The following is a 19,857-nucleotide window of genomic DNA, read 5'->3' as shown; positions in this document are numbered from 1 at the left end:
AAGGAGCCAGATGTCAACATGTTGATTTTGTTGAGTATTCACATAAACAAAGTTGATTATGTCTTAAGTGAAGGTAAACAGTTGGGGGAATATCAGCTGTGTATCAGTGTATTGGATCCGTGTATTCATCCTTAAAGTGACAGCAGCTTTGTAAAGGGCTTTGTAACTTTTATACAAGTATTAAAATGAGTTTAAGTTAGTCGTATGCTAGTATGTCGGATGGAGCATCACTGACTGGCTTAAACCATGATAGTATAGTGAGCATTTATACAACAATAATAAAATACAACATACATACGACATAAAAAAGGAAATTTAAGTACTTTTGAAAACAAATACTTCTGTACTTTTACTAAATTAAAAATCTGTTTTTGCAACTTTCACTTGTCCCGGAGTAATATTTGACCAGAAATACTTTTACTCAAGTAATGAAGTTGTGTACTTTGTCCCCCTCGGCTTTATGGCGTACCTTTATGGCTGCATAGTTACGGCATATCTCCTTTTGCATGTATTTGGCGCTCCCTATTGTTGCGGGTGTATTATTGACATGTAAATTGAATATAAGACAACCTCATTTTTTGAGACGTATTGTCAAGAAAAAAAGTCTTCAGAACAATACAGGTCATTTCACAATGGGAAAAAATCATAATGCCTAATGCTCCTATTATTTTATTAGGTTGACATATGAGCCAGACCGGTTGGTGAGATTCACCCACAACAGCAGCAGCACATGATGCACACATGCTTTTATTAGAAAAGTTGATCTGCAGAACATTGGATTTGTACTTTACATCTTTACATATATTAACATTGTAGCGCATGCTGTAAAATAGCTTTCATTGGTTTTGTATACAGCAGCTACAAATACAAAGAATACAAACATGACAGAAATATACAGCCTATTATAAAAATGTACATCCAGGCACATTTCTTCCTTTACAATAATTACAGCCAGACTGAGCTCTTACACATCTCGGCAATAAGCATTACCATCACCATCAATATACTAAATATTTATAATACTCCACATTAGAGTGCCGGCTAACTGAGCATTTTTGATATGTTTGCTACACGGAGGTCTCTCGCTCCTCATGAGACGCTGGATTTGATGGGAGAAATGTTTCTGTCTCTTCCTGTGTTCCAGCATCTTCCTTTACGTTTCCATTTATTTCTTTATGTCCATCAATCTGCTAGAAGCATTTTCAATACTGTAAAATCACTCAAAGCAGCAACACAATGTATTGATCAGACACAGTAGCGTCTTACCTTGCGTTCAGGAGGTGACGTGCAGCAAGTGCTCGGCTGCACAAGCTTGTACATAAGGGATCGTGCGGTTCTCATCACCGGATACACTGTGCCAGACGCCACATCGTCTCCTTTTGTAGGGCCTTGCAGTAAAAAAAAGAAATTGCATATGAGTGTAAAACTGTATTTTTAGATCATTGACCATGTAACACTCAACACAACAATGCAAGGGTGTAGGTGGTTGCCATCATTTTTATGTAACTATCATTACTATTTATAGTTTTTTTATTAACATTTTCTTTTACAAATCAACTTTTGTCCTTTTTCATTAGTTTTTTTTTCATTCATTTATTTTTTTATTCATCACTTATGTAAGGCACCATCCAGCTCGTCGGGAGCAGCTGGGGTTAGGTGTCTTGCTCATGGACACCTCGACACTTGGTCAGGTGGAACCGGGGATTGAACCACCAACCTTTCGGTTTGTAGACAACCTACATGAACCACTGAGCCAATGCCGCCCCTAAATTTGCACTGCTCTTGGTAAATTGCATTAATTGTGCTTTAATTTGTGTGCAGACAGTAGATCACTTGCAGATCTTTCCACTCCCGTCTGTACTTTAATGGAATCCTGCTCTCACGCTTATTTGCCTTGTTTAGTAAATCTGTCCTGAATCATTTAGAAAAGTAATATCATAACACTAATCAATAAGCAACACAACTTCAGGCATTTTTTATGTCTCATTTTGAATAAATACTATCAGAAGCTCTTCAGGTGAATGTTTCTCACCTGTCATGAAGCTGATAATGAGTCCGATAAGCACCACAGTGGAGGAGTTGAGCGCACTGTACCACATGTATGACAGAGAGTAGAAGCCGTGCAGCCCTACAGGTCTGCTGAAAATCACAGAAAAAGCATTTGAATTCTTTTTCTCAATATATGCATATACATTACACTCCATGGTACTGATCTACAAGTCACCTGGCAGCATCTATGACGGCTGTCACGGCTGTGATGGTGATGTTGTCAGGGACGGCTGCTACTGTGTTAGTAGAGTTGAATGGAGAAACTACAAAACTGGACGTCCGAGAAAAAAAGCCACCAATGCCAACCCAGAAAGCCATGAGCAGACCTGCAGCAAGGCCTATTACAGCTCCCTGAATGACAAAGAGAAAACATTCTTATGTGAAATTTATTCAAGCTTATTTACACCACAGAATTAAAAAAAGGTAATTGTGATTTTTCTACATCACAATTTAGACTTTTTGTTTTGTTTTGCAACAGCTAAATATATTATAGCTAAATTCAGATTTTTGAGATATAAACTCACAATTGCAAGAAAAAAAAATCAGAATGGAGAGATATAAACTTGGAATTGTGATACATAAAGTGCTAAAAAATTATGAGATAAAATTATTATAACCTTTTTTTTTATTATTCCGGGGTGGAAACAAGCTTCTATAGAAGCTGGATGGATTGATAAGTAGAGGGAAGGAACTTACAATGCTATTGGCACATGGGAAAAAGATGCCGAGACAGAACAGACCGAGCAGTGGCCCACCGACCATCCCGAAGATACTGAGAGCAGCCTTAAAGTGAAAAACACAACCAGAGGTTAAGTAAGGGATTACATACATCCAGACGATTGTTAGAGCAAAATATACCCTGACTGGATGATTGTGTTGGGTCTTGTATTATCTGGTTATTTTTTATAATAACCGACTAAATGTACGTTATATTAAGTTTTTTGTGAAGAAAAAGTTCCTAGCAATCGCTCATGTTTCACTTATTTCTCTGATTGGCATGCCATGAATAAAGATGGGAACATGAAATGTTCAAATGAGAAGAAACCATCTTAAAACTGTACCTGTTTATTATCTTATAACCTGTTCTATTTCACTTGTTCCAGACTGCCAGAGAAGGTCAAACATGGTGAAAAAGGAAGCATCTCGCACGTCACATCGAGAATCTCGTATTTATTTAGTCTCACGTGACTTCAACCAATGACATGTCAGAAGCTGTATACACTTCTGACTAAGTCATGGTCGGTCTATTTGTCATTCTCGGGGGAGAGATCTCTCTCAGGTGTGTGCAGCTTTTTTGGGCTGGCGTTTGCTCCTCGCTGTAGCGGTGTCTCAAGAAAACAAGGAAAACAAAGATATACGGGATTGCATTGGATTTATTACTTGAAGTTGATGGATGGGATTGGACTGTTTCAGACTCATTGGTTATCCAGGGTTCTTGTTTTCACCGTGTGTGCCTAACTATAGCTCTCAATTGTGTTACAACTGCGCTTATTGGTAAACCATGGTGTTAATGTTTTACGTGCAGTTACTGTGGCAACAACTCAACACGTTTATTGTTGAGTACTATATTTATCGCTGCTATTAACCCATTGGGTGACCAGGGTTGTACTTAAAGGAATAGAGTGATGGCTGCCTTGTGTGCTCTATGTTCAGGTCCTATGGATCCTATGGATACCCATGTTCAATGCCCTGTCTGTCTAGGCATCGAACATCTTAGGGTTGCTTTAACTGAACCTCGCCCAGAATGCAATTTGATGCCTCTGTAGGTTAGGCAACAAAGGTTTGCAAAATTTGAACCTGTCGTTTAAGATTGTTTGACACCAGTGAAAACTAAAGTTTAGACTGGTAGCAAGCGCTCAGCTAGCAAAACTGAGGGGCCTCCAAGTAAGAAGCAGACCCCAGATACACCATCACACCAGGTAGCTGAGCTTTCTAATGCTGTGCAGGGCATTCAGGTTTTATTGGCAAGATCATTTACTTCTGCTACTCAGTGCACAAGTGAGGAAATGAGAGCGCTGGTGCCCAATTCCTTATTGACCAGTTTTGGACCAGCAGCTAAATGTGCTTGGATTTGGATACATTGTCTCTTGCAGCCTCAGATTCTTTAGTCGCTGACGAGCAGGATCGTTTTACTCCCTTGGAGGAGGCTTGCTCAGTCTCAGCACTCTCATAGTTATGGGAGCTCAAGCTTTCAAGGTGCTGGTTCTTCAGTGACATTTTCGTTGCAAGACACAGTAAAGATGGCTCTTGCTAAGTTGAATTTAGACCTACCTTCTCCGATAATTGGGCCTTCGAACCTCTTGCGTCGTCTGGTTGTTCGGCCAGAGGATATTCTCATACCTGGTTGTCCAGACTTTTTCAGAGGTTGTTTTCTTAGCATTTCTTTCTGCCACTACTTACAGACCGGATCGCGTATCACGCACTTTAGCGGCAATGACTGAAGCCCAGGAAAAAGGGCTGGGTGCCGTATATTTCTTTGGTGGTATCTCCGGATGAGTCCCTTAAAAACAATTACTACCCCAACCCAGAATGCAGACGTACTGATGATTTTTTTGTTTGTGTATATAACTCTGTGTCAGGATTGACTCGTGTGGGGAATTCAATGACTCATCTTTTACTGGCACTTCATTCAATCTTGTCTACAGAAACACCAGATAATACTACATTGGGACTGCTTGACGCTTCTCTGCAGGCGTTTGGGGTAAATTGCCTTCTCCAGAGGGAAGGCCCTTGGCTTGTTACACAGGCTAGATGGGAAGTGTGGCTAGCTCAGTCCAAGCTTCCAGAGGTATATCGCAATAAGCTCTTGAGCGCAGGGCACAGGCTGTGGAATCCTGACCCCAAAATATTGGGCGCAGTGTGAGTTACCCTGCACTGGCTGCACAGCGAGTACCTGTTCGTCATTCCATTCCACAGCAGCATAGACATGGGCAATCTTACAAGCTGCCGCAACAGGATTATCGGCTTGGGTTGTCGAGTGTCGAGAAGGGAACCACCCCGGTCTCAGTTCAGGCACCTTCTCGCCATATGTCTACTCACCGGCACCCCGCCAGGGATAATGGAAAGCCCCCCGCCGTCGCTAGGGGTTCAGGGTCTGTGACGGGATTGTTTTCAACCTCTCAGTTACATCATTGGAGAGGGCAATCAGGTTACACTTTGGCTGAACCCAGCATTTCAGCCCAATGTATTGTCGCCTCAGTTCACAAACTAACATATTTGGTTGGCTGTGTTTATACAGGAAGACAAGGCACCCCTAGGTCTAGTCCGTATGTTGAGGTAGTATGTGTCCACCTCATGGCATACCACAGACCAGCTTTTTGTCTGTTTTGGGCCCGGAAGGAAAGGTGCATCTTTGTCAAAGCAAAGGCTTGCTAACTGGGTGGTGGACACTATTAGTGAGGCATATCGTTCAGCAGGCCATGAATTGCCTGCATCTGTTCAGTGTCATTTGACTCTGGCAGTGGCCACTGGCCACTTCTTGGGCAGCACTCTGTGGTGTGCCTCTTTCAGAAATATGTGCAGCGGCTACATGGTCAGCACCTTACACGTTCACAAGGTTTTATTGGCTTAACGTGGCTCCCACTACCTTTAGTTAGGCTGTATTGCCAGGGAACGTTTGAGCTTATATCCTCTTACATTCGTCTTCCACCATGTTTGACTGTCTCTGGCACTCTGGAAAAAGTGAAATATGAATAGTGGAAGACTCCCAGAGTCTCTGGTCACTTGGTTTGAGAATGACAAGAGACCAACCGTGACGTAGTGGAAAGCTTATATAGCTTCTGACATGTCATCGGTTGAAGTCACATGTGACTGAATAAATAAGAGGTTTTTGATGTGACGCACGAGAGGCTACCTTTCCCACCATTTTTGACCGTCTCTGGTGGTCTTCCACCATTCATAGAACCCCAGTTACGTCAGTAACCAGCGTTAAAGTGAGTGTACAAAATCCTTCTAGCAACAAGATGAACACTTATAAACTCGCAATTCAGAGGAAAAAAGTCTGAATTGTGAGATAATTACTTTCTATGAAAGAAACAAAGAACTGAATTGTATTAAGATGTAAAGTCAGAATTGTGAAACATAAACATCTCGGTTACGACTGTAACACTGGTTCCCTGAGAAGTGGAATGAGTAGGGGTGGGTGATATACCGTTTTTGACAACAGTACTGCTACAGAATTTGGACTATCACAGTTATGCTCACATTATTGTGCTTCATGGTCACGTAAGCTTATTGTTTGCATGCGTTTTTAAGCACTGCGTTTTAAAAACAAGTGATTTTAAACTGTTGAAGTACAGTAAGCAGTGAAAGACAACTAATTTCAGTATATGCGTGCACTGTCTGAGAGACGCGCAACATGAAGCTGCTGCTCATTAGAGCATGTAAGAACTGAACAGAGTGTTTTGCTGCCTAATTGGTCTTGAACGGTTAAATACACATACATACTTATGTCAAAATGCCCGTCTTTACAAGTATTCTTTGCAAGTATCCCTTATTAATGTCTAAATGACCGGCTGAGAAATGATGTGATTTACTCCCCCTCATGCCATCCTAGGTGTGTATGGCTTTCTTCTTTCAGCCGAACACAATCAGTTATATTATATATAAAAATGTTTAAAAATTAAATTAAAGTAACTTGGATTTTGAATCCATTCATCCATCCATCCATCCATCCATCCATCCATCCATCCATCCATCATAAAAGTAATCCATAAGACTCCAGTGGGTGAATAAATGCCTTCAGAAGTGAAGCAGTGTTTTTTGTAAGAAAAATATCCATATTTAAAATGTTAGAAACTATAATCACTGGCTGGAAGAGCCAGGATTTAAAAAAATATATTACTCTGATTGTGTTCGGCTGAAAGAAGAAAGCCATATACACCTAGGATGGCATGAGGGTGAGTAAATCATGGGATAATATTAATTTTTGGGTAAATAATCCTTTAAAGTGACAACAGCCTAATAAACTTGCTGTCATTAATGTTAATCAAACATCAAAAGAGAAAATATTTTTTCTTTCACTGCTCTTCGCTGAATCATTTTGTAAAATGAATAAGAATAAATTGTATGTTTAATTTACACAGACAGGATATATTTTTGATTCCTTAAAATAAGCTGATTGCATCTATAAATTCACCAGCGCTTACGCAAGAATGTATGCTTACCTGAAGAACTGAACTGTTCATCAAATGGACGACATAAGCCATAGCCAGACATACAATCCCATATGATAGGGCTGGATGAGGAATATAATCATGCATTATAAACACTCACTGAAAGCTTAATTTGATCACTTTGAGCAAAGGGGAAATCAGATGAAACATGTTCTATCAGTGGGAAGACAGATAATGGGACAATGTCTCACCCAGCATCTTTGACAGAAGAGTGGCTCTGGCCTCTGTCATTGAGTAATGGGGTTTGATCAGATCCACCATTGTCACCGTGGCCAGTGAGTTCAACGCTGAGGATATTGTACTGTGAATGAGAATGAGAACATCTCAGTTTTATTTTACATATAAAGTGTACTTTCTATATTTTTAATGCATCCTTGTCATCTTTATTTGAGTTTATTATCGATACAAAAGTACATGAAGTTTGAGTATGATATTTGTTTTAAAGAAATTATTGTTGTTATTCTACAAGGATTTATTAAAGTGATAGTTCACACAAATTAAAATGATGTCAATTTTCTCACCCTCATGTTGTTCCAAACCTGTATGTGCATATATATATATATATATATATATATAAACTGAAACCCTTACAGTACCAATTGATTTCTATAGTAAGACTATGAAAGTCTATGAAAGTCAATGGCCTGACTATGGCCTGAAAATAAGACTATGAAAGTCAATGGCCTGGTTACCAACATTTTTAGTTAAACAGAAGAATAAAACTCAACAGGTTTGGAACAACATAAATATGCAACAAAAATATGAAGCAGCACAACAGTTCAACGGCGCAATGTTTACAACATTGATAATAATTATAAATGTTTTTTGAGCATCGAATCCTCATATTAGAATTAATTCTGAAGGATCATGTGACACTGAAGACTAGAGTAATGATGCTGAAAAATTCAGCTTTGCCATCACAGGAATAAATTTGCATTTATGCATATATCAGAGCATTTTGTACATTATTTTTTTTTAAACATTTTTATGACAATCATTCTTAAGGAAGATTGCCATTGCATTCTTACTATAATACAGTCACTTTGCTTTTACTGAAATATGATCGCTTCAATCATGTTACCTGAGAGATGCACTAAACAAGCAAGCCACAAACAATCCAGGAAGTCCAGGGAAGTTTTGTAACGTGTCCATGACAAAGTAGAGCACCATCTGTAAAGTCAAAGAATGCCACTATTCATATCAGGAGCTGTTGATATCTGACTATAAGATCACAGTAAATGTGCTACTAGTTTGTTGCGGCTAACCTGGTCTTTGGATGTGATGTACTGCTGTTCTAAAGGGCTGTTGTTCCCGTAGCAGGCGTACATGACCAGCCCCATGAGACAACTGAGCATTAAAGCCACCTGAAGGCACGGAAACACCATATAGCAGGACCTGCACAAGAATTGTGACACATAAATAAGAAGTACGGCTCTACAGTTTATCTGAGAGTCTTTACCAGGGTCTGGTAAAAAGAGCGCTTACATAACGGCTTCTCTCTCCGTACGAGAGCTGAGGTACCTCTGAACCTGGGCCTGGTTCACGCCATAAAGAGACAGCATCAGGAACACTCCTCCAACACCTAACGTCCAGAATGTGTGTCTCACCGTTGGGTCAGGATTCAGGCTGAACAGACAGAGGCAGTCAACTGGAGTTTTAACACAATATCACTCATGTCTGTAGCACAAAGTACAGGATGAGTTGCATGGCTAGATTTAATATTTAAGATATTTAGGTTTCTTTCTTTCAGTTCATCCAGCTACTATGCTGAGGCAGTCAAAAGATGTCTATATTAAAAAAAATTCTCAAGGTCAAAACTTGGTTTTAAAAAGCAAAAAGTCATTTAGTAGAGTTTTTAAATGTTAGTTCACCCAAAAATGAAAATTCTGTCATTAATTACTCATCTTCATGTCATTCTAAACATGTAAGACTTTCATTCATCTTCAGAACACAAACGAAGATCTTTTTAAATTTCTGGAATTAATAAAATATTAAATTAATTATACTTTTTTTTTGTGAAATCTAAAATTAAATCTGTTCATCATATAGTGATCGTGCCCTCTTCAGAAAATGTGAAATAAACCGCTCAGTTAAAGGTGCCCTAGAATGAAAAATTGAATTAACCTTGCCATAGTGAAAAAATAAGAGTTCAGTACATGGACATCACATACTGTGCCTACTACTTATGTAAATCTCGTGAATGAAAAATACCATGGAAAAATAAGTGATTCTCAACATAAGGCCATAAAAATATATATACTAAAAAATATATATATATATATATATATATTTTCTCTTAGTCAGGGGCATTGCCTGTTACGTCGTTTTGGTTATTGGCTTCCTTGTTGAACGCATAATATTATATTTTACATACTTTTTTATTTTCCAAATCGAATTAATTAGACCAAGAACCGTTCGGTACATAATGCGTACCGCGTACCGAACCGAAAGCCTCGTACCGAACGGTTCAATACGAATACGCGTATCGTTACACCCCTAGTTCTGTTCACAGAAAAGCTCTGATTGGGAGATTTAAATGACTGAAATCTGGCAACTGCAAGCACGAACACTCTCTTGCGCATGCGCGGATGATCTGTAAACACCAATAAACAAGTAGGCTGCATTTCAGCAATCTCCATTTGAGATGTTCTGCTTAAAGTTTCATTCAGTCGGTCTGCGTTCTGTCAGGACTCACGAGCTCCTTCGCTGAACAACTGAACTGCTGTGAGCTGCTGAAATAAGCCAATCAGAGCAGAGCTCAACATTAATATTCATGACCCTTCCAAATAAGGCAAAAACAGAGCATTACATCCTAGGGACAATTTATAGGGTTGTAAATTGACCTGTAAAACTGTATCTGGACAAGTTTTGCCCTTAAATAAGCCACATACCATCTATGTAGATACCAGAGAATAATTTCACATATTGTTTCAACTCATTCTAGGGCACCTTTAAAATGGATTAGTTTTACAATCTTTTCATGAACTTTTTGAAGCACCAAAGTGGTAGTGTAGCTGTCAATTGAGGGACAGAAATATCTCAGATTTGATGAAAATATCTGAAGAATATCTGGGTAAAATATCTGGGTTCTGAAGATAAACAAAAGCCTTAAGGGTTTGGAACAACATTAGGGGGAGTAATTAATGATGGGCAAACTATCCTTTTAAAGGTGCACTATGCAACTTTCCGTCCACGAGAGGGCGCCAATTCAAAGCAAAGGCGTAGTTTGATGACGTCAAGTTTGAGCGCAGTATCTTGGGACATGTGGTCTTCACCTCACAGCCGGTGGAAAATAGGACTGAGCACGGCCGCTGGAGTGATCGAAATTCAAACACCCGTCTCGCGAGCGCCGGGACTTTTATTATGACGGGACGGGACACAGTTGCCGGGCGCCTGCACTATTTCCGTGTTTCCGGTCATTGGTATGATGTAAAGCAGCTCTGTTTATGATATTAGATACATTTAAGTGTGTTTAAAATTCACACTACTAAGAGAAGAGTGCTTTTGCAGAATAAAACCAAGGGTAACGCAGATATGACACAATTTGTAAGGGATGTAAAATATATTAAATGAATTAAATGAACCCGACCAGTGGGTGTGTCAGCGGTGGGTGTGTCAGACAGAGTTATGGCATGCACGGAGATGAGAATGGTATGTATGGACTTATTAACTTTGGGGGATACGGTGAATAAGATAAAGTTCCAAAAAGTCAGCGTGTTCCTTTAACAGTTTATCTGCTTTGCAACAATATTTATTGTGAAAACTGGTACCTATCTAACATTAAAGGGACAGTAAACTAAGCATACTATCAGCAGCTATCATGCTTCTCCAGAGCTCATTTACCCTCCTCTATCCCCAGCTCCTCCTCTTGTCCAATCAGGATTTGGTATTCTGATTCTCCCTGAATCAGACTAAATTCCCAAATTATGCTGTACAAACCCGATTCCAAAAAAGTTGGGAAACTGTACAATTTGTGAATAAAAAAAAGGAATGCAATACTTTACAAATCTCATAAACTTATATTTTATTCACAATAGAATATAGATCAAATGTTGAAAGTGAGACATTTTGAAATGGCATGCCAAGTATTGGCTCATTTTGGATTTCCACATTCCATGGAGTTACACATTCCAAAAAAGTTGGGATAGGTAGCAATAAGAGGCCGGAAAATATAAATGTACATATAAGGAACAGCAAGAGGACCAATTTGTAACTTATTAGGTCAATTGGCGACATGATTGGGTATAAAAAGAGCCTCTCAGAGTGGCAGTGTCTCTCAGAAGTCAAGATGGGCAGAGGATCACCAATTCCCCCAATGTGGCAAAAAAATAGTGGAGCAATATCAGAAATGAGTTTCTCAGAGAAAGAGTTTGAAGTTATTATCATCTACAGAGCATAATATCATCCACAGATTCAGAGAATCTGGAACAATCTCTGTGCGAAGAGGGGATGCCACACAGTGGTAAACATGCCTTGTCCCAACTTTTTTGAGAAGTGTTGATGCCATGAAATTTAAAATTCAAATTAAAGTTTAAAATTAACTTATTCTTCTCTTAAAGGAAAACCACTGTTTTTAGAAATAGTGCTTATTCAACTTCATTCCTACATTTAGATATGTGGGCAAATACATTTTTGTCTCAGTGCATGCATCGTTTTAGTTTGGCAGGGTCGCCGTTAGCTTAGCTTAGCATAATGAATGGAATCCTATGTTGCCAGCTAGCATGTCCCGAGTAAAAGTGATCCAAAAAAAAAAAAGCACAGCACAGACGAAGCACTGCTACTTGGGCACAGAGATATTACGGCTCTCATCTTCACGTCCTCTGGCTGTTGAGCAATCGCAATGTGTTGTGTGATTTTTCTGCGCCCAAGTAGCAGTGCTTCGCCTGTGCTTCCCCATAATAAAGTCTCAAGTCAACATCTTCACGGATACACAGGGAGTTCTTGCCCAGAAAAGAACTATACCGCCAATCCAAACAGTATGCTAATAGTCAATCATCTTTGGCGATAGTGGTCCCAACAGAAAAATTCTCCATCATTTCTTTACCCTGAAGTTTTTCCAAGCCTATATGAGTTTTTCTTCTGCTGAACACAAGAAGATATTTTAAAGAATGTCGATATCCAAATCGGAAATCAACCCACCATTGACTTCCATAGTATTGTCCCCCATACCGTGCTATCCCACACCAAACTAGTTAAAGTGAACATACTCGAAGCCAGAGATGCGTCCACCGTCTCTGACTTTAACCCAGGTCTCGGACAGACCACCAGCCTGCTGAACGCCCACAATGATGACGGCCAGCTGACCAGTAAACATTACTACTGTCTGGAAAACATCAGTCCAGACCACTGCCTTCAGCCCACCCTACCAGAAGGAAACACATGCAAAAATAATTACTTAAAAAATAAAAACTTCTTAGAGAAAATGACAACAAACTAGCAAATTAAAATGGATTGACATTCATTCTAAAGATATTTAACCCTGTGCAGCCTGACATGTGAAATAAATAATTATTCAAACTTCAGACAAAATATGAAAAATTAGAGTCAACACTTTACAATAAGATTCAATATGTTAAAGGCAGGGTAGGCAATTTGTTCCAGAAACATTTTGTGTTATGCTGGTTGAAAATATCTTCACATTCTTCTAGCAATCTCTAAGATAAAAGGGGTTATGAATTGAGAAATCAACTTTCCCTTGAACTTTTGATATATAAAAGGTCATGGTAATATAAAAATATCCTGTTAGTTTTAGAGCTGAAAACTTCCTAGTTAGTCAAAAAGAGCCTTTATAGACACCAGGCCCAGCAAACGATTGATTTCAGAATATGCCACACTTTAACATCATCTGTCGTGAAGCACCGCCACAACAGATGAACAACACCTGATTCTGTAGCCCCGGATGCAATTACATGAATTAATGAAGACCGGATGCAATTACATGAATTAATGAAGCAACACACTAATATGAGTAAAAGAGTTTTTTTTGAATAAGTGACAGCATGTGAATTCAGTGAATGAATATGCCCTTTACTGAGTGAGATTAGCCTGAATGCCAGCTGAACTCAACCCTGCCCACAACATTTGAGCTCGGGCAGTTCGGTCTGGACTTGATCCATAGAGGAGTAATTATGGCCGAACAGAAACTGTTCGGACCAATGAAATCATCAGGGCGGGCTTTAGACGATGACGGACAGATGATCAACAGTAACGTAATCATTTATGCCATCAAAGGTGCTTAGATGAAATGATGTTGGTAAGTAACTGTGTATGTTATCCTTAAATACTTTTTTTACAACACCTGCAACGATTGCTTATTCCAGCGTGCGTGCAGACAGGGTTGCCAAGTTTTTTACAACAAAACCCACCAACTAACAACCTAAAACAATAGCTTCTCGGGGGGGTTCTCTGGAAAAAAAATGGTGTTTGGGGAGTAAAAATGTGTGTTGTTTTGAGAAAGGTGCCTGCTAAAATTTGCATTCTTGGGTCTATATATCACATAATTGAGGTCGCTTCAAAACAACCCGTGGAAAAAACACAGATTTGGCAACACAGTGCTGTTGAGCTCTGTTGACATGCGTCGCTTCGTTGCTCTGATTGGTTGTAGGTCTCTCCAATTCAGGTCTTTCCTGGTTCGGTTGAAACACGCCCCATAATCACAGCCCAATGGAGCAGTTTCAGACTCATATTCTGACTAGAATTGAGTATGACCACGTCAGGCTAGAATGAGATACTTTTGAATCTGAACGTGAGATCTAATTCATGAACAAATTGAATGAACTGGTACATGTCGTTCGTGAAGTTAACATAATGAGCCAGGTCTTGAAAGATACTGATAGCGAACAGGTAGAGCTCGGCTCGTGTAGTTTGGTATATTTGCAGCAAAGAAAGAAATGAACACTTTACCATTGTAATTAGAACAGTGTAATACTGCAGGTTGATGCTTAAATGATTACAGTACAGAGTATACACACTGGTTTTGTGATTGTATTATGTATGTTTGTCTTTTGGAAGAGATTGTAACCCGTCACATTATTAAGTGGTCACTGACTAAAATGTAAGCATTTCTATGACAACACTCTCAATGGCGAAATTAATCTGTAGCAGTCAGGTGGTACAGGTCAGAGCTCTTTAAGTAGTTTATTATGAGGTATCTTTGAGACATGAGGTAGTTTAACGCCATCTCTCGTGACACTTTTGTTTGTTCTCTGCTGTACGCTTTCATGTGTTTTTCAAGGAGGTGTGGATTTAGAGATGTTTTGAAGTGAGGAAGGGATCTCATGCTTTCAAAGCTAGCTTGCAAATGCTAACATTTCCCAAAAAAATTGCCTACCCTACCTTTAACATTAGTTAACTACATAAGTTAACATGAACTAATGAAACCTTAGTTAATCTCAACATTTAATAATACATTGTTAAAATCAAAAGTGTATCTGTTAATGGACCTGAGCTGACATGAACTAACAATGGAAATCAATGGGAACAAAAAAAATGTTAATAACATTAACTAATGGGATCGTATTGTAAAATTTCACCAAACTAATTTTAAGATAAATATGCAATTTGCTGCAAATGTTGTTATTTACATGATCAAAAATTAAGATGAAATTATGATCGCTTGTAAATAACTGAGATCAGTATAACAGACTACTTACAAAAATGCATATAAATATCAGTTGTCTTGCTAAACCTCTCAATAATATGTAATGTAAGATGATATTTAAATGGTTATTTTTATGATCTTTGATGTTTTTACTGCGGGGTGCAAAATACGTAATGGTTTTAAATGTATAAACATTTTAGATGCAGTGCAAGATGCTGAAAGTTTACAAAGATATACATTTTATCATGCATTGATGAATTTTGCACAATAAGACCAGATGCATCTAATCTGTAAAGCAAGTTAGGAAATATTAATATTGCATTGGCCTTTAATAACTAAAAAAAAAAATATATATATATATATATACATATATCTTACCAGTGCCGTATATATAGTGCAGACTAACCCAGTTGCCAGTACTGCTCCCCATAAATGAAAACCAGTAACTAGAGAGAGACATGTCAGAGCAGAGAAATGTATGTCTTAATACAATGTTGATATAGTTATTTGAAAGTTATTGCAACATTACCTGCATTCAGTGCAAGAGCCGGTGTATAGATGCCAACACCCACATAAATGACCTGCAAAAAAGACACACACAGTAACTCTCTCCAAAAGAGCCATTTAATACATTAAATATGCAAATATTTAAAATGTATTTCACAACAGAGAGGCTAAAGCTTACCATCTGAAAGATAAATGTAACAGTGCCACACATTCGGACGGCTTTACAGAAGCGAAGCTCCAAATACTGTAAGGTGAATGAGAGGTGAGCATGTTTTATCAAGGCATCGATGACAAGAGCATGTTAGTGGTGCAAAACTCGCCTGGACTGTTGCCAAGCTTTTGTTATGGGGTTGCTAGGGTGGTCTCTAAATAATATGTGTACCTGGTAAACACTGGTGAGATGCAGTCTGTAGAACACAGGAATGAAAATGTGTGCTGGTATCAGGAGACCCAGAATGTATGAGCAGCCAATGAACCAGTACTGCGTGCCATTGGTGTAGACTTCAGCCGGTGTGCCAATGACGGCCACGGCCGACTGGAAGGTGGCCATGAGAGACAGAGAGAGTGGCAAGCACTTCATACTCCTGTCTGCGAACAGAAACTCTTGCGTGGTGCTCTGGCGTCCTCCGGTGAAGGCATAGTACAGCCCGATGGACATGGAGGCCACCAGCAGCAACGCAAATATCACATAGTCGATAATAGTGAAGTATTTGGGCCCTGATGGATCCATACTGAGACTGCAGACATGAAGCGTTATATTAGATTCTCCCCTGCGTGATCAGGACAAAGGTCAAAGCCATCGGCCGCCTTCAAATCTGATGACGACCTGTCACAAACTGATAAAAGATTCAGGTTATGATGTCTTGTTATGCTAGTACTGTATGTTGACATTTAAAGTTGGCATCTATTTTTCAAATGCATGTTATAGATTTTATGGTGAACATTTCATCCTTGTAAATGTTTCATTTTTTATTTCTTTTATTTGACCTGATCATTTTAATCATCTGTTTTCCAAATGCATGTCACAGGTCGTAAACATTTTTAATTATCTCATTAATTACTCATGTTGTTTCAAACCCGTAAGACATTCGGAACACAAATCATCCATGTGACTCCAGTGGTTCTACCTTAATTTTATGAAGCATCGAGAATACTTTTTGTGTGTAAAAAACAAACAAAAATAACACATTTATTTAACAAAGTCGTCTGTGTCAGTCTCCTATGTTGTTGACCATGAAGACATTCGTGTGATGCTGACTCAGGAGCTGACCAATGTAAACTGTGTAAAGAATGACACAGACAAAAATAAAATTTTTAATAAATGTTTTGTTTTTCTTTGCACAAAAAGTAATCTCATCTTCATAATATTAAGAATGAACCACTGGAGTCACATGGAGGGTTTTAATGATGTTTTACTACCGTTCTGGAATCTGGGCTGAAATAGTTAATTAATAAATAGCTGTCTATGGAGAGGCCAGAGAGCTCTCAGATTTCATCAATATCTTCATATATACAGGTGATGGTCATATAATTAGAAAATCATCAAAAAGTTGATTTATTTCACTAATTCCATTCAAAATGTGAAACTTGTATATTATATTCATTCATTACACAGACTGATATATTTCAAATGCTTATTTCTTTTAATTGTGATGATTATAATTGACAACTAAGGAAAATCCCAAAATTCAGTATTTTAGAAAATAAGAATATTGTGAAAAGGTTCAATACTGAAGACACCTGGTGCGGTGCCACACTCTAATCATCTAATTAACTCAAACACCTGCAAAGGCCTTTAAATCCCAGATCCCAGAGTCTGGAGAAAGAGAGGAGAGGCACACAATCCACGTTGCTTGAGGTCCAGTGTAAAGTTTCCACAGTCTGTGATGGTTTGGGGTGCCATGTCATCTGCTGGTGTTGGTCCACTGTGTTTTCTGAGGTCCAAGGTCAACGCAGCCGTATACCAGGAAGCTTTAGAGCACTTCATGCTTCCTGCTGCTGACCAACTTTATGGAGATGCGGATTTCATTTTCCAACAGGACTTGACACCTGCACAGTGTGCAAAGCAACTGGTACCTGGTTTAAGGACCATGGTATCCCTGTTCTTAATTGGCCAGCAAACTCGCCTGACCTTAACCCCATAGAAAATCTATGAGGTATTGTGAAGAGGAAGATGCGATATGCCAGCGCCAACAATGCAGAAGAGCTGAAGGTCACTATCAGAGCAACCTGGGCTCCTATAACACCTGAGCCACAGACTGATCGACTCCACGCCACGCCGCATTGCTGCAGTAATTCAGGCAAAAGGAGCCAAACTAAGTATTGAGTGCTGCTCATACTTTTCATGTTCATACTTTTCAGTTGGTCAATATTTCTTAAAATCCTTTCTTTGTATTGGTCTTAAGTAATAGCTTCTAATTTTCTGAGATACTGAATTTGGGATTTTCCTTAATTGTCAAATATAATCATCTAAATAAACATTTAAAATATCAGTCTTTGTGAAATTAATTAATATAATATACAAGTTTCACTTTTTGAATGGAATTGGTGAAATAAATTCACATTTTGATGATATTCTAATTATATGACCAACACCTTTATGTGTGTGTGTGTGTGTATATATATACACACACTCTACTGGTCAAAAGTTTGGAAACATTAATATTTTCAATGTTTTTAAAGAAGTCTCTTCTGCTCATAAAGGCTGTATTTATTTGATCCAAAATATAGCAAAAACAGTATTATTGTGAAATATTTTTACAATTTAGAATTACTTTTTTTCCTATTTTACTATATTGTACAATGTAATGTATTCCTGTGATCAAATCTGAATTTATCATCAGTCTTTAGAGTCATATGATCCTTCAGAAATCATTCTAATATGCTGATTTGGTGCTCAAACATTTATGTTCAATGTTGAAAACAGTTGTGTACAATCCCCCCCCCCTCCCCCCCCCCCCCAGATTATTCAATGAATAGAAAGTTCAAAGGAACGGCATTTATCTGAAATAATAAAGCTTTTCCAACATTATAAATATCTATGCTGTTGATCAGTTTAAAGCTGAATAAATGTATTAATTTATTTAAGCCCTACTCTCCCAAACAAATATCTTACTGACCCCAAACTTTTGAACGGTAGTACAATGTTACAAAAACGTTCTATTTCAGATAAATACTGTTCTATTACACAACTGTTTTCAGCCCTGATAATAATAAAGTTTACCTTTACTTATATAGCACTTTTTACAACTACGATTGTTTCAAAGCAGCTTTACAGTGTTAAGCAAAAGAATAATGTAACAATTTAATTTGATTCAGTTGTACAGCTGCTCTGGAGAAAAATGTCATCAGCTCATTTCAATGATCATATAGTGTCACTGTGGGCAGATCAGTGATATAGTTGAAATGTAGGTGTTCCCAACAGAGTAATCCAAAAACTAAAGGCAATCGTAAATGTTTCTTGAGCAGCAAATCATGATTACTGAAGGATCATGTGAAACTGAAGACTGGAGTAATGATGCAGAACATTCAGCTTTGATCATTTTAAAATATATTAAAATAGAAAACAATATTACAGTTTTTGTTTGTATTGGTAATAGTGAGTAGAAGAGCCTTCTTTAAAAACATTAATAAACCTAACTGTTCTAAAACTTTTGACTGGTAGTGTATATAGTAATCTCAAATTATTATTTTTACTTCCAGAACCCAACTGTAATGGAAACTGAGGAACATTAATATAGTACTATTTAAGTATCATGTTATAGATCACAGTACAATGTTATTTGAATCTATTCAGGGATCCAAATGGTTAATGGAGGATTGTGAGCACTTTCCTACCAGACACTGAAGGGTTAACACTAGTTCCTGGCAGTAGTACTAGTCTGCAGGGGCGAGACGCCACTAGCTTTCAACTTTACCCCAAATGCACTTCCTAGGACCATAATTCATGTAAATATATTATATATTCAAGTATAAATACAGTAGCGTTTACTAACTAATCTACCTAGTTATCCCCACTATTATTGTGCAACTTCACTTCCGTGTTATTGTCAGTTATACTGCATTCACGTGCTTTCGGAATTATAGTGAATACCTTATAGGTAAAAATTGCACACAAACGCCCTCCTGTTTCAAAATTTGAATTCGATAAGCTCGTAATCACGACTTCAGAAGTGGGAATTATCAAATTTCCGATAGCACGTGAAGGCGGCATTAGTTGTTGGACGCATGTCTTGTTCCTCAGTGTTATTGTAGTGTTTTGTTCCTGATACACAAGCACATCAGTGGTGCAGAACGTTACATGTTCACTCGACATGCAGGTGATCTTACCTAAAGCAGTCAATCAGATCAGCTGGAGCTTCATACACTCCATGAGTGTCATCCGGGGGACAGACAGTGAATGTCACTAAGTTGCCATCACGCCTGAAGGTTGCAGAGCCACTTTGTTGCAGTCAAACACCTGTGCACCTCACAATTTACTATCTCCTCAGAGATAGTGTTTCCCATCACACACATATGCAGCAATTT

General features: G+C 38.4%; 1 protein-coding gene across 5 annotated transcripts; it reads right to left on the bottom strand.

The window, feature by feature from the left end:
- Positions 1–731: 731 nt before the first annotated feature.
- slc5a6b (solute carrier family 5 member 6) lies at positions 732–19,782 on the bottom strand. Of its 5 annotated transcripts, none has more exons than XM_067456089.1 (16): positions 19,660–19,782; positions 15,713–16,156; positions 15,509–15,574; positions 15,353–15,404; positions 15,202–15,269; positions 12,431–12,585; positions 8,709–8,849; positions 8,489–8,618; positions 8,305–8,393; positions 7,415–7,524; positions 7,215–7,285; positions 2,746–2,832; positions 2,225–2,400; positions 2,033–2,136; positions 1,267–1,388; positions 732–1,190 (listed from the first exon to the last, which is right to left on the bottom strand). In XM_067456089.1, exons 2-16 carry the CDS (start codon positions 16,058–16,060, stop codon positions 1,068–1,070), a joined length of 1,842 nt encoding a protein of 613 aa, XP_067312190.1. In that variant the 5' UTR covers positions 16,061–16,156; positions 19,660–19,782; the 3' UTR covers positions 732–1,067. The 5 variants fall into 5 exon arrangements, with proteins under 5 accessions (XP_067312190.1, XP_067312186.1, XP_067312189.1 ...); XM_067456085.1 differs by having other exon boundaries at positions 2,033–2,139; positions 19,660–19,779; XM_067456088.1 differs by having other exon boundaries at positions 732–1,187; positions 2,033–2,139; positions 19,660–19,778.
- Between the last annotated feature and the right edge of the window lie 75 nt (positions 19,783–19,857).

Source organism: Pseudorasbora parva, chromosome 10 (genome assembly GCF_024679245.1).
Source record: "Pseudorasbora parva isolate DD20220531a chromosome 10, ASM2467924v1, whole genome shotgun sequence".
Lineage (NCBI taxonomy): Eukaryota > Metazoa > Chordata > Actinopteri > Cypriniformes > Gobionidae > Pseudorasbora > Pseudorasbora parva.
The sequence above is the reverse complement of the archived record's forward strand: the minus strand, read 5'-3'. Positions and strand labels throughout refer to the sequence as shown.

Excerpts from the sequence above, each read along its gene's own strand:
- slc5a6b (XM_067456085.1), bottom strand. The coding sequence starts at position 16,060 with ATGGATCCATCAGGGCCCAAATACTTCACTATTATCGACTATGTGATA. Across the intron at positions 12,586-15,201 it reads GCACTATATATACGGCACTG|GGTGGGCTGAAGGCAGTGGT; the intron begins GTAAGATATATG and ends TCCTTCTGGTAG. Across the intron at positions 8,850-12,430 it reads GGACGCATCTCTGGCTTCGA|CCTGAATCCTGACCCAACGG; the intron begins GTATGTTCACTT and ends CTGTCTGTTCAG.